Source organism: Budorcas taxicolor, chromosome 7 (assembly GCF_023091745.1).
Source record: "Budorcas taxicolor isolate Tak-1 chromosome 7, Takin1.1, whole genome shotgun sequence".
Lineage (NCBI taxonomy): Eukaryota > Metazoa > Chordata > Mammalia > Artiodactyla > Bovidae > Budorcas > Budorcas taxicolor.
The window spans coordinates 68,558,970-68,573,120 of NC_068916.1; the positions used below are offsets into that span (position 1 = coordinate 68,558,970).

The 14,151-nt window shown below is 44.9% G+C and overlaps 1 protein-coding gene across 2 annotated transcripts in view; it reads right to left on the bottom strand.

Moving 5' to 3' along the window:
• The window catches only part of ADAM19 (ADAM metallopeptidase domain 19), a 94,903-nt gene that overhangs the window by 46,974 nt on the left and 33,778 nt on the right, over positions 1-14,151 (bottom strand). For both annotated transcript variants that reach the window (XM_052643130.1, XM_052643129.1), the window contains exons 4-5: positions 7,535-7,613; positions 2,095-2,171 (exon numbers count right to left, since the gene is read on the bottom strand). In XM_052643130.1, coding sequence (XP_052499090.1) covers positions 2,095-2,171; positions 7,535-7,613 — 156 coding nt within the window. The remainder of the gene's footprint in view (positions 1-2,094; positions 2,172-7,534; positions 7,614-14,151) is intronic.

Genomic DNA, 14,151 nt, shown 5'->3' on the forward strand with positions numbered 1-14,151 from the left:
AGTGAAGTAAGTCAAAGATAAATATTATGATATCACTTATATGAGGAATCTAAAAAAAACGGTACAAATGAACTCATTTACAAAACAGAAACAGAGTCCCAGATGCAGAAAGCAAACTTGCGATTACCAATGGGGAAAAGCAGGGGAAGGGATACATTGAGAGATTGGGACTGACATATATGCACTGCTGTATATAAAATAGATGACTAATAAGTACCTACTGTTCAGCACAGGGAACCCTACTCAACACTCCCTAGTAACCTATATCAGAACAGAAACTAAAAAAGAGTGGATATGTGGATATATAAAACTGATCCACTTTACTGTATAGCCGAAACTAACCCAAAACACTGTAAATCAACTATATTCCAATAAAAATTAATTTAAAAAAAAGAAACAATTATTGACTGAATCAATCAAGAGAGGAAGGGTACACGTAGAAACATCTCCTTCTGGCTCATGAGAACTAACGTGTAAATCTTCCCAATGATGCCTTTAGTAACATCACATTGAGAGCTTTGAATTGGTCATGGTGGGAATATTTTTATCACTATATTGGCAAATGCTGAAAATAAGGGCTTTACTTCTGTTTTTGTTTTCACAGAGCTAGTTTACCAACACACTGGGTACTACATAGTATAGGCAATTAAAACTGAGGCAATTAGTATAGACAATTAGGTTTTTCAAATCATCATCCCTTTTCCAAAAGGAAGGGAGGGTGGGAAGAGTATAAATAAATGATATTACTTCAATAGACATGTAAATCCTACTATATGCAAAGCACCAGGGTAGGCTGGAGGAGAGAAACAGATATTGAGACAGAATTCATATTCTCAAGAGACACACATACTCAGGTATAAACTATAACTTGCACACGAGTCATCTGGGGATCCTGGTAAAATACAGGTTAAGATCCAGTAGGTCTGGGTGGGACTTGAGATACTGCATTTGAACAAGCTCCTAGGTGATGTTGATGATGCACCTCTGTGGGCCTCACCTAAGAAGCAAGGGTCTGGGAGGTGACCAAGTGCCCGTACGGGCCAGTTAGCTATCTATTAGCACAATCTATGCTATTGTGCTATCTCAATGTGCAACCCTCACAACATGACAGAGGTCTATTTCCCTTACCCACATCTTACAAGTGACCGAGCTGGTCAACTGCTATTGGCTCAAAGCCAGGTTGTCTGGCTCACAGAATGAAATCACTCTCTTTCTAACATGCCATCTAGATGGAACTTTTCACCTCATTTCCTGTCCTGAAGATTATCCTTGCTCCTCCCTTCTCTTCTTGCTCTTTTCACTAGCTTCCCATTTCCCTTTTTACTGCTTATAAGCACTTCTACTGGAGAAGAACAAAGAAGTGGGAATAAATTCTCAAACTCATCAATTTCAAGTGTATGAACCATTTCCTTTACGTCCTGTATTTTGGTGCTTTGACATCTGGGGCCTTGCCCCTGCCCCCAGGGTTAGCCAATTCCCTGAGACAGAACTCACCACTGAGCACAGCATGCTGCTCCAATGGGGATCTAATTCTCTGGGCCACCACTCCCTTGCCTGTTCACCCCAGGGCCAGGTACCAGGCACCTAGTGACAGCCCCATGCCCCAGATCCCACTGAAACTATTAAAACTAGCCAATCCTAAGCTGCTTACCCCACCTTGCCTGTTCGTTCCCATAAAAACCATAATAAAGACTTGCCTATATTCCCTTCTCCCCCTCTGCCTCCTGAGTGACCCTTGGGCCCCCCACCAAGCATGGCACGCCCCAACCTCTTGGGATCTTGAGTACAGCCATCTTTCTAATGGCAGCTGTCTCCTACTCCGTTGGCTTCCCCATACCCAAATAATAATAAAACCTCAAGTTCCTCAGGAAAGAGTATGCTCAGTCCCAGTGAATTTGTGGGTTATTTTTATCATCATCATGAAGGATTATCATTCCCTTGTCCCTCCCAAGCTCAGCCTTTCTCAGAGCTGGCTTGCACACATTCTCTATGGACAGCTTCTCAAAGTCCCTGCCCAAGGCCAGCCCCACTTGTCCTCAACATTCCCTTCCTGGGGAGAGAGCCAGGTGCCCCTCGCACTGCAGGGCCTCTTACCTCGTTCCCCGGCAGGTGCTGAGTGTGACGCTGGACTGCTCCGCCTTCCTCACCGTCCCATGGTAAAAGCAGTGATCCTAGCAAGGAGAGAGCGGCAGTCAGACCACAGGACACTACAAGTCAGCATGCTGGCATCCTGAGACAGTCAGGGATGACTGTACACCTACCATAACCTCAGGTCTGCAAAGAGCTTTCCCAGCCACTGTTTTATTTGATCCTCATGATACTCCTGGGAGGAGGGACAGAGCGGATGCCATCATTCCCACTGAATCAATGAAGCCAAGACTCAGAGGAACAAAGGGATTTGCTGAAGGTCTCTCTGCTGGTTGGAGAAGCCAGAATTTCAGATCTCTTTCTATAACATGATGCTGGTCACAGGAAACACTGGCTTCCAAAAAGCTTGCCTCACCACTAGAGTCACCTCTGTGACCACCCCCCATGAGAGCTGAACTGTCCCCACCAAAATTCACGTCTACCCACTCTGCATTTCCAGTGCAGGGGGTACAGGTTTGATCCCTATCGGGGAACTAAGATCCCACAGGCCATGTGGTACAGACAAAAAAAATCCATATCTACTCAAAACCTCAGAATGTGATGTTACTTGGAACAGAGTCTTGATGTAATTAAATCAAGATGAGGCAATACTGGACTAGAATCCTTCTGAAAAGAGAAAAGGACACTGACACACACACCAAGAAGAAGGCCATTTGCAGGTAGAGGCAGAGATTAGAGAGATGAAACTAGAAGCCAGTGGGCACCAAGGACGGCCAGGAGCCACTAGAAGCTGCAAGAGGCTATGGAGGATCCTTCCCTAGAGACTACGGGGAGAGCATGGCCTTGGTTTTGAACTTCCAGCCTTCAGTGATGTTAAAGAACACATTTCTAATTGTCCTAAACCTCCAAGCTTACAATACTTTGCTGCAGCGGCCCTAGGAAACTGATCTATCACCCATCTTCCCTGCCTCCCTTGAATCCCCTGCACACCTGGACCAGACCTGACTTTGCACCTGTGTCCATGGACACTTGCAGGCCTGCTGCTGTGCTCTCACCAGGGCATTTGTCACGGCCATCTGGTCTTCCCAACCCAGCTGGCTTCCTCCTGGCTACACACGATGTGCCAGGCCCGGGGCTAGGCCCTAAGACACCACAGTGAGTAGAGTCCAGACTTCATAGGACTTAGCGTCTTGTGAGAGCCAGTCGTAGTTTAAAAGTCATACAGAAATACAAATCATAAAGAATGGCTTGAAATACAGTTTGAGGTGTCAGCAGAATGTTTGAAAAGTAGGGTAGCCAGAGTATTTATGAGGCAAAGCAGGACTCTGCTGAGAGTGATAAAGCACTAAACCAGACAGACGGACACAAACCAGGGCTGTCCTCAGCAGACCTATGGGTGATAACAAGGGACACATTCCTATAAACTTCGTCCCAAATAAGTCAAAAGAGATAAGTTGGAGCAAAGAGAAAAAAGGTAAAATCCCCAGAGCGCAGTCTGGTTCTAAGGTCTTAAAAAGGATGTAAACTATGTAGTTGCAGATACGGAAGCCTTATCTTTCCCCACCAGCGTCCTGTGAGCAGGGCCAAGCAGAAATGTCCGGCATTCGCCCACATAACAACAGTCTGACTGAGCCATCACCAGGACCACACTTGACTGCGGTTGTTCCCTGGTCCCCAGCAGGCAGGCCTGTGAACCAGGAGACAGCTAAGTAAGCCATTTGTCTACATTCTCCAGTTCCAGTACCGCCCAGCTCTAGGTGTGACTGCAGTATAACATGCTTTAAATATATAAAGGGTCTTCACACACATCACCGCGTGACATAATAATGCCTGCCATTTACTATCATTAACAACAAGAGCTAACATCTACCCAGCTACTGCTCCTGGATAAACAACTCACATAGATTTTTTTCCCCTTTAATTTTGATCATAGTCTTATGAGGTAGATACTGTTATTCTCACTCTCAACTAAAGTTGGAGAGGTTTCAAGTCATTCACAGACCACAGTGCAAAGTGGAGATGCAAACCCTAGCAGCCTGATTTCAGGCTCCACGCTCGGCCTATCTTAGCAAAAGCAGACCCAGCAAAGTACATGGGCTTAATTTGTCAAAGCTCTATTATCAGGACCTTGGAGATCCAGTGGCTAAGACTCCATACTCCCAAGGCAGGGAGGCTGGGGTTCAATATCTGGTCAGGGAACTAGATCCCACGTGCTACAACTAAGAGCTTCCATGTTGCAACTAAGACCCAGCACAGTCAAATAAATATTAAAAATAAAAATAAAAAGCTCTATTATCTTTCAACACTGACTCAGACTGAGGTGTTAGTCTAAGCCTTGCTGCTGAGAGCAAGCAAAAAAGCATGCTCCTTTTTCCCATCTTCTCTCAATTTCCTCATCTGTAAAATGTAGTGTTGGAAGAGATGCTTATAAATGCCCATAAAAGTCAGTGATTCATCTTACCCTTCTATATCCCTGAGAGTCATATCTTAGCATATCCAATATTCAGATGAGGAAACTCAACGTTAATATGGCTGAAAGGGTTTTTCAGGTCACACAGCTGGTTAAAGCCAAGACTAAAACCCTGGCTTCAGACCCCAAACTCTGCAATTTGTTCTACTGGAACACACCATTCCCCCTGTGACCTGACCTAGATCAGGGCTGGAACCCACGGGCCTGGCAATAGGCAGGATCAGGTTCCCAGAACTCCCACTACCCCCAGCCAAGTTTTGTGAGAGAGTGTGGTCTACAACACTTGGGTCAGCTGAAGCTAAGTGGTTTATTCCATTCCCATTTCTCTTTGGGTCTTCAGCTCCCAAGTAAGAAAACTGACTGGGAACCCCCGGGGCTGGGTGGGGGCTTTGCAAGACCCCAGCAGGAGGGGATGTACTGAACAAGAAAACAGAGTCACCCCTACTTTAGCTGGGATGCACACTGGTCAACGAGCCCTTTGGCAAGGAGGGGCTGTCTGGGAGGGAGGGGAAGTTCTCTCACTGCCCTCTGTTTGTCAAAGGCCCTCACAGCATCTCTGCCCAATCCTGAGAGCACAAAGAACAAGTACATGAACACAACAGCCATGAAGTCATCACATTCCTTCTCAGTCTCTCGGCCTGAGGGGGCCACCCTGAGGGGGCTTTCGTAGCAGGAAGCATGAGCTCATGGCAAACTCATGCACTGAGACCCATTCTTCGGCTCTGGGTACAGAAGTGCAAGAGCCCAACGCAGAGAAGGGTGCTTTGTGAGGTCATAATGGCGAGGGGCTTCCGGTGCTTGTCCGTCCCCGCCCATCTCGCCGGAGACAGAGAACCGAAGTCAAGCGAGGAAGAAGTTTCAACCAGGGGCCATGAAAAAGGTGTGGAGCCACAGCTGGGGCCAGCTCCCCCAGAGATGAAAGGACACAGGCTACTTTGCTGCAGGCACTGGCCACTACCTCCCCATCCAGGAAGGTCTCAGTGAAGAAGGCAGCACTGATCCTCACATCCAAAGATCCAACATAGCCCCGCAGTACCTACTTACTTCAGACCTCACAGACCCCACCGAAACATAACTGTCCTGTGTCCCTCTCCTCACTCAAGGGTGATCTGATCAACTCATCTGTGCTGTTAACAACTGACAGTGGCTGTTATTGTCTTCTAGGCTATTCTAAAGACCAGCAGGGCTATTTTAAAGACAGGGTCATGTGGGAATCTCGGGTTCCACAGGAAGCTGTTGGAGGGGCACTGAGGCACTGTGCTGCCTACCCAGCACACCTCCCAGGTCTGCACCCATGAAAGCCCACCAGAGGCAAAAGACACTGCTCCTCCTGCCTGCATCCATCTTCCCCTCTCCTTCACCCCTGCTCTTTGCCATAGAGTTTGAGAGTGCTAAGTTGCTTCAGTTGTATCCGACTTTTTGTGACCTTACGGACTGTAGCCTGCCAGGCTCCTCTATTCATGGGATTCTCCAGGCAAGAACAGAGTCTGAGAAGGATCACTCAAATCTAGAATTTCTCAACTTGGGCACCACTGACATTTGAGACAGGATAACTGCTGTGGAGGGATGCCTGTGCACTGGAGAGTAACATCCCTGGCCCCTACCCACCAGACAGTAGCAGCCACCTCCCAGTCGTGACAATCCAAACTATCTCCATACATTGCCAAGCCTCCCATCCTTTGTTGGCTAAAATGGTCAAAGAAACAAATAGAACATTTTAGTTTATTTGCACCTGATTAAAATTGGTATAAATCATCACAAAGCATATTTTCCTTGCTTTATTATGTTAGTTACCAACATAGTCAACAAAGGTTTTTAAGAAATGACTTAAACCAAAATCACTCCTAATTGAGAACCACTACTCTAATCCAAGTCGGACACGACTGAGCAACTGAACTGAACTGAACTGAACTGACTCTAATCCTACAAATTCTAACAGGTGCCCTCTAGGAAAAGCTAGCAAATCATGAAATGTGTGTGATTCACGAGCTTAAATGTCCACTGGTGACCAAATGGCATGATGAAGCAAACTAAAAGACTAAAACTGAAAGACCAGCTTTTAACTGACAAATTTTTCTGCAAGAGACTTCCCTGGTGGCCCAGTGGTTAAGAATTCAGCTTTCAATGCAGGGATTGTCGGTTCAATCCCTGGTCCGGGACCTAAGATCCTACCTGTCGTTGCTGTTTAGTTGCTAAGTCATGTCCCACTCTTTTGCAAGCTCATGGACCGCAGCCCACCAGGTTCCTCTGTCCATGGGAATTCCCAGGCAAGAATACTGGTGTGGGCTGCCATTTCCTCCTCCAAGGGATCTTTCCAGACCAGAGATCAAACCCTTGTCTCCTGCATTGCAGGTGGAATCTTTACTGCTGGGCCACCAGGGAAGCCTAAGATCCTGCATGATGGGTGGCAACTAAGCCCACGCAACACAACTAGAGAGCCCGAACACTGCTAAGACCCAACGCAGCTAAAAATAAATGAATTAAAAAATTTTTTTCTTAAATTTCTGTACTAACAGCCAGACTCAAGTTTGAGGGAGAAAAATAGCCAATATGAAAATAGCAGCAAAATGAGAAAATCTTCACATCCTAAACTCACATTGACAAAGCAGACCACAAAAGTTTACCCACCCATGTGAAAAGGCAACTAACACCTGACTGGGTGAAACAATCGCAAATCGTTTCTTTTACTTAGATTTTTGTTAGGATGTGGGCAATACAGTGATTTCTATCAATTTTAATCAGATGCCATAAGCTTAAAATATGGTTTATTTCACCTTTTTAGCCAGCAAAGCGTTATGAATCCATGAAACAACAAATTCATATGTTGTTTTTCCTGCTCATTCCCTGGATCTCAGTCAGGGAAAACAGTTCCTTCAGCGGAGGCACTGTCTTCACTGAGCTGCTCTCCTGGCTTCCTAGGGGTGGGGTTGGGACAGGGAAGCTGCCTGGGAGATATATGTGTTGATCTGAACTTACCTCGGATTTCAGGGTGGTGGTTTGAGCATCGCCACTTGGAGTATAACGCGTTTCTGTATAGGCTGGAGCAAAAAGGTGCCTGAATAGAATAAAAAAAGACATTTGTCTCCTTAGAAAATAGACTTTACCCTCCTGGGAACAGTAGCCACAGATTCTAACTGAACTTGGTAGAACCAACCCCAAGCATCTCCATGCAGAAGAAACAGGGCAGCCTTACGGCAGGGCTCAAGGAATAAAAAGAAAAGCAGAATGAAGTTGGTTATGAATTTTGTGTTCACTGGGATCATCACTTAATTCAGCCACAACCAGATGCTGCTGAGCACCAAAGCAGTGATATTAGATCTTAATTTGTTCTGGGTCCTGGGAAGATCATGTGCAAACACACTCACAGAATTTCCCAGGGTCTGTGGACCCTACTGTATACCTTAATTGATTATTTTCCCAGCACATCCACTAACTTTTGGTATCAGCACACCAACCATTCTTTAAGGGAATCCCTCCTCCCTGTTGCAGGTTTTGTTAAGATTGACAATTGACAATCAAGGTATCCTACCTAGCCTTGGCCCATTGTGCAAGCCAAGCCAATGGAGTAATGCTGCAAGAACGTAACAGATGGGAGCTATTTATCTGCTCCTTTGTTCCTGCTGCAAGGACTCTGGAAGTTTCCTTTGCCCATCTTTTATGAGACTTAATGGTTCAGATTTCCTGAGACCTGGTTCTGTGTGTTACCTTTTCAATATTTCTTTTTTTTTTCTTTCTAAAACTGGATGTTGGTTTCTTTCCTGTTACAGACCTCTAGAAGTTGAGGTTAAGAATCCTTCGCCCAAGGCAAGGTGACCCTGAATAAGGCTTTTAGAATTTCTCTGAAAGTTAAAAGAGAAATAAAAATGCCAAATGGATTCTTCAACTAGTTCAGCCACATTAAAAGCAGAATGAATCTAAAGAAAATCGAGGTTAGGAAGCAAAATGGTTTTTAATGGAAGGCATCATTAAAAATTGGAGTCTAACAAAAAAGAATTAAGTGGATCTCTATCTTTTACTATGGAAAGATGTTTAAAATGGAGTCAGATGAAAAATTTCAGGAAAGTATGTACTTTTTAAATCCCTTTAAATGGAAAAGTAATAGCAGTATACACTAGGGCAGGCATTGACAACAGCTGGAGAAGGACATGCCTGTCGGTAGTGGTAGTGATCTCAGGGGACTACAGAAGATGTCCACAATGTAAGCTGTATATTTCTGAAAAACTGGCTGATTAGAAAAAAATAATTATCATGTGTTTATTTTGAAAACGGAAAATCTAATTTGAAGCTGCCTTTTAAAAAAAGAAAAAAATACAAGCTGGTGCCAGCGCAGAAAGCCAAAGGAATCCTCAGGGACCACCCTGGTTTTGTAAGAGGTGACATTTCCCACAAGACAGGGTCACTGAAGAGGGTTTCTAGGGTCACTCCAGAGTCACTTCCAGCTCTAAGTTCTGGGACTCCAGACTCTCAGATTCCCCTCCGCCCCCAGAGCACAGTCAGAAGGCAAATGCCACAAAGATCTTCTCCTGCACGATATCAAGCCCTTCAACATCCAGCCTTGAACAAGAAGAAAAGAAACCCAACAGGGAGATGTAAAAACAAAGCAAAGCAGAAAACCTAGTTTGTGTAGAGAAACTCCAACTTACATGGCAAGTTTGGGTCAGTAGCTAAATTGCCAGATTCTTTCTTCCTCTTTCTCCTTAACATCTAACCAGCCAAGGATCTAAGGGAAGAGTCACTCATTTGTCTGAAGGAGATAAACTCTAAGCCCCAGGAGGACAGAGGGCCAAGCTGTTTGCTCACCAGTATATACTGATGCTTAACATTTACTCAAAGGAAGGATGTGTTAACTACTGAATGAATGAATGAGTGAGTGAAGGAGGTAGTCACTGAGCATGCTAGGAGCTTAGGGCATGGTGTGGAATCTGAGAGACTAAGCTTCAGCCCCTGCTCTGACATTTACTATCTCTATAGCCAGAAGGGAGTTACTTTACCTCTCTGAACCTCTGTTTCCTCTTCTGCAAAAACCCTTCTGCTCAACAGAGTTGTCATCAGAGTAAAATGACATAATGCATGAAAAGAACTTAAAATCAGGCCTGGCTCAGAGTGGAGCTCAGGAAACGTTAGTGATTATCACAATTGCTTTCAACAGGGATTGTGATGGGAAGAACCGAGAAAAACTGGCGGAATTTACCTATTTCCTTCCAACTCCCCCCAGCCATAAACTCCCCAGTATATCACTTGAAAGGGGCGAGAAAACAATGAGCTCATTCCTGCAGCCCATTTCTGTGGTCTGCTTTACAGACTGCATAATGGATGGCCAGTCAGGAGCTCAGAATATAATGGTTCATCCCGGGTGCCAGATGTGAATGTTCCCACAAAGTGCACTCCTGGAACCACATCCTCAGCCTCTTCGATGTCTTGGGAGTTGAGGGGTGGGGTGGAATATTCATTTAGTAACACCAGGATGATCCAAAAAAGAGAGCAATCCAGACAACCTCAGAGGAGTCCAAATTCTTGTCAGTTCTCAGCCACACGTCCTCAGAAGGGTGAGCATCATTCTACACCTTCTTGTTCTGAGGTTCTGCCTCTGTCACTCAGAGCCTCAGCATTGAGAGAGACGTCAAGAATCATTAAGCCAAACTGGCTAGACTATGTGTTCCTTGAGAACAGGGAGCACACGGCTGCCTTGTTCAAGGCTTCTCCTCAGCTCCTAGCATCAGGCAGGTTTATTCTGTGAAAAAGTGGATGAATGGATAAATGAATGAACAAATGAATCCTGTACCTTGTGTAGGAATCTGCCAAATGGCCATCCTGCACTGGACATCTCCGGACCACCCACTCCATTCCTGACCACATACGGTAGTTAGAAAAAGTTGTTACACTGAACCAAAAGCTACCTTTCTCTGTAATCTGTACCCACCGGCCTCATTCTGTTTTCTGAGTCTACATGAAACAGTTCTTCCAGCTAACTGCCCTTTTCAGGATCAGCAGCATCAGCATCACCTAGGAATTAGTTTAAAATGCAGATTGTTAAAAACAAAACAAAAAACAATGCAGATTGCCCAGCCTCATCCCAGATGGCCTGAAGAACACAGAAACTGATACTGGAGCCCAGACATCTGTTGTAATAACTCTTTGAATGATTCTCATGCAGAACCACCACCCTAGACCGCAAGTTCGCAACATATTTTTAAGGCAGGCAAACTTCAGAAATATCCACCTGTCTCACCTTTCTGCATACATCGCACCCTGTATCTTTCTGAGCTAAAGAAACCCCAAAAAGTTGCCATCAAAATAGCTCATGTGTATTTATTTAAGTGTGAAATCATTCCACCTTCACAACACACCTATGAGGACACTGACCTCAAGACCTGTAATTTGTCCAAGCTGTCACAGCACAGCGTCAGAGGCAGGTTTCAAAGCCAAGTCTGTTAGACCAGACCACTTTTTAAGCAGCTGTCTGCTCTGTCTCTATTAGAAGTGATAGCTGAGTGATAGTTGCTCAGTCATGCCTGACTCTTTGCAACCCCATGGACTGTAGCCTGCCAGGCTCCTCTGTCTATAGAATTCTCCAGGCAAGATTACTGCAGTGGGTTGCCATTTCCTTCTCCAAGGAAGGAAAAAGCATATTAGAAAGCAGAAGCATAAAATGAAAACATTGTCAGCAGTAGTCCAAGGAACAATTTCATGGTGATGACAGCAGTTTTGAGAACATGTGATGCCACAAAAAGGAGGCTCCTGGCTCTTAGACGTGAGACTATCTGCAGAGAAGAGGAAAGGGATAGCAAAACACAGGGCAGCGCTATTTCAGTTGTTTTTTTTCTCAATAATCCTTTCCCCAAATGGGGTTGCAATATTAGCCAGGAAGGTCATCCTTCCTTCTATAAGCAAAAGGATGGGTCACGTTTCATCACTACCATCTGTGCAATTGTACTGATTCATAAAACGCTGCTTTTAAATGCTCCCCAGTGCCCGCAAGCTAGGCCCATCTATGCCCCCATGCCCAGGTGGTGCCTTGGCACTGCTCTAAGCACCAAAGACGATCCCCTCAGAGACGGGGCCGCAGAGCCCCTGAGCAGCCCAGCTCAGCCCAGCCGTCCCTTCTCCAACCACATCTTGTTCTCATCTCCTCTCTGACAAGGGGCTGGCTCAGCAGATCTGCAGGAAGCCGTCTCTCACCACTGGAGTGTATTAGGTTTTTCAGGAAACAGTTGTGAGTGATGTGCATCCAGGAAGAGAGAAGGACTGTCCAAGATTTCCCACCCCGCCCCCTCCTTTTTCTGGCTTTGATGGAAAAGCAGTTTCTGAAGAAGTGCCTCCCACCCGTGCCCTCAGGGCTCACAAGCCCTTCGGCAGGCAGAGATCACACATCATCCCAAGGCTCACTGCAGTGCTCACTTTGGGAGAAACCCTGGCTGCCCTGGCCCCAAAGTCCTCAAGCAATCTCCTGACTCTTTGCGTCTTCTGAAACCCAACTGGGAAAATAAACTGTCTTCCAACTACTGGACATAAAATGTAAGGTCACTCTTCAGAGAAGGACAACAGAATTGCCCATGGTGGCCTGGAAACTGTACACTCAGCCAGACCCCAAACACGCTGCAGTTGCAACAGCCCTGACTCACCTTTTCCAAGGCTCACAGGCCTCAAATCCAGAACTGTCCCTTTAATGATTATATGTTATTAAACAATAACTAAATCGCTAAATTGTATAGACTCTTTGCAACCCTATGGACTGCAGCCCGCCAGCCTCCTCTGTCTATGGCATTCTCTCCATGGGATTCTCCCAGCGAGAATACTGCAGTGGGGAGCCTTCTCCAGGGAATCTTCCCCACAAAGGGATCAGACTCTCACATCGCCTGCTTGGCAGGCAGATTCTTTATCACCGAGCCACCAGGGAAGTCCTTAAAGGCTATGGACTTGTCAGACCAATTTCAAATGCTTCTTAGAAACTTCTAAGAAACTTCTTAGAAACTTAGAAAAATAAGTTTCTCTAAAACTCCTTCTGGGGAAAGAGAAGTGACAGGACTAAAACAAATTGCAGAACATCTTCCTGAGTTCAATCCCCCTACCCTGCTACTACAGATAAGCAAATCAGTGAAGACAAGTGATAACAATTTCCAAACTACCTTGAAAAACAACCTACCCAGGCCAGCTCAGCATAAACAAACATGAGTCTGCTCATCCCAGTGGCTGTTTTCACTGACACCTCCTTCTCCCAGGTCTTGCTTCGTGTCTGGCTCTTTCGGGAGTACTGGGGCACTTATGCACTGGTAGTGCTTGGGAGGCAAGCTGTGCCGGTCCCTCTCCTCCTCTCCGGGGGAGCTGCTCCCTCACCCCATCCACCTGTGGAGCTGGTGACACAGGCTTTTGCATTTCTCACTCATATTCCTAACGCCGTCATTATGGGACTCGCCACAGTAACATCACACCCGGAAATGCTGGGGAAAAATATAAAACCCCAGGCCCCACTGAGAATTTAAGTCTCTAGAGAAGGACTCAGAAATCTATATTTTTAATAGTTTTTCCAGGTGATGCTTTTTCAGGCTCTGGGAATTCTACTCCATTATACCAATTTTAACATTCTTAATTCTTTTTCTCATTTCTAGCCTCCTAAAGCACCCTCTCAAAATCTAAAGATGACACCAGCCCAACCTAGAAGGCAAGTCCAGGGCCCAGTTTCAGTACCAGTTGCATTCTCCAGCTGTCATTTCAAACCCTGAAAATCAGGCAAAAGATCACGGTGGTGCCTTTCAACATTATTCAAGAGTACTGACAAACTGCAGACTCTGAGAAGCCTGACTGAGGTTCTTTGGACTCCGTCGGGGGAAATGTAGCTTTGAAAGACTATTTACAATTAATTAAGGCAGCTCTTGTAAAACCCTGTAAGAGTAGATGTTAACTTGTAAAAACTTTATAAGATACAACATCGATGCAAAGGATTTCCACCTAACAGAAAAGATAACCCTCAAGGTTATGATTTTATTGCCTCTAGGATAGTAACCAATTTTATATGTAATTTAGCAATGTTATCTCAGCATTCTCTGTCCACTGTTGAAATATATATGTATATATACACGTACACCTATATATGTTTCCCTTATCTATCCAGTTTTTATACCAGTTTTATAATTTTGTTGGTTCCCTCATTAATTAAATATAACTTAGACAAAAGCTCACTAGTGAAAAAAAGAACTGTTTTCACTTGAGCCACCTAAATTCTGTTTCCTAGACTGCAAATAAACAATGTGATAATTATGATCTCATAGCCCCACTGAGAGGATCAAATGAGAAAATACATTCAAAATACTAGCTATGACATTTTCAAGTTCTGTGAATTTGGACAAATTAGTTAGCCTCTCTGAGTCTCAGTTTTCTCATCTATAAAATAGGGGAAATAATAGAATCTACTTCATAGAATTGTTATACAAAGTTAGAAAAGTATCTATGAATATCTGCTAAATAAAATGAACAAAAGCAAAAGAACTCTTTGTAAAGTATAAAGTATTTGTTTCTACAAATATCACTGTGAACATTTTCTCCAGGACTAGCTATGTGCACGTGGGCTTCCCAGGTGGTGCGGTTGGTAAAGAATT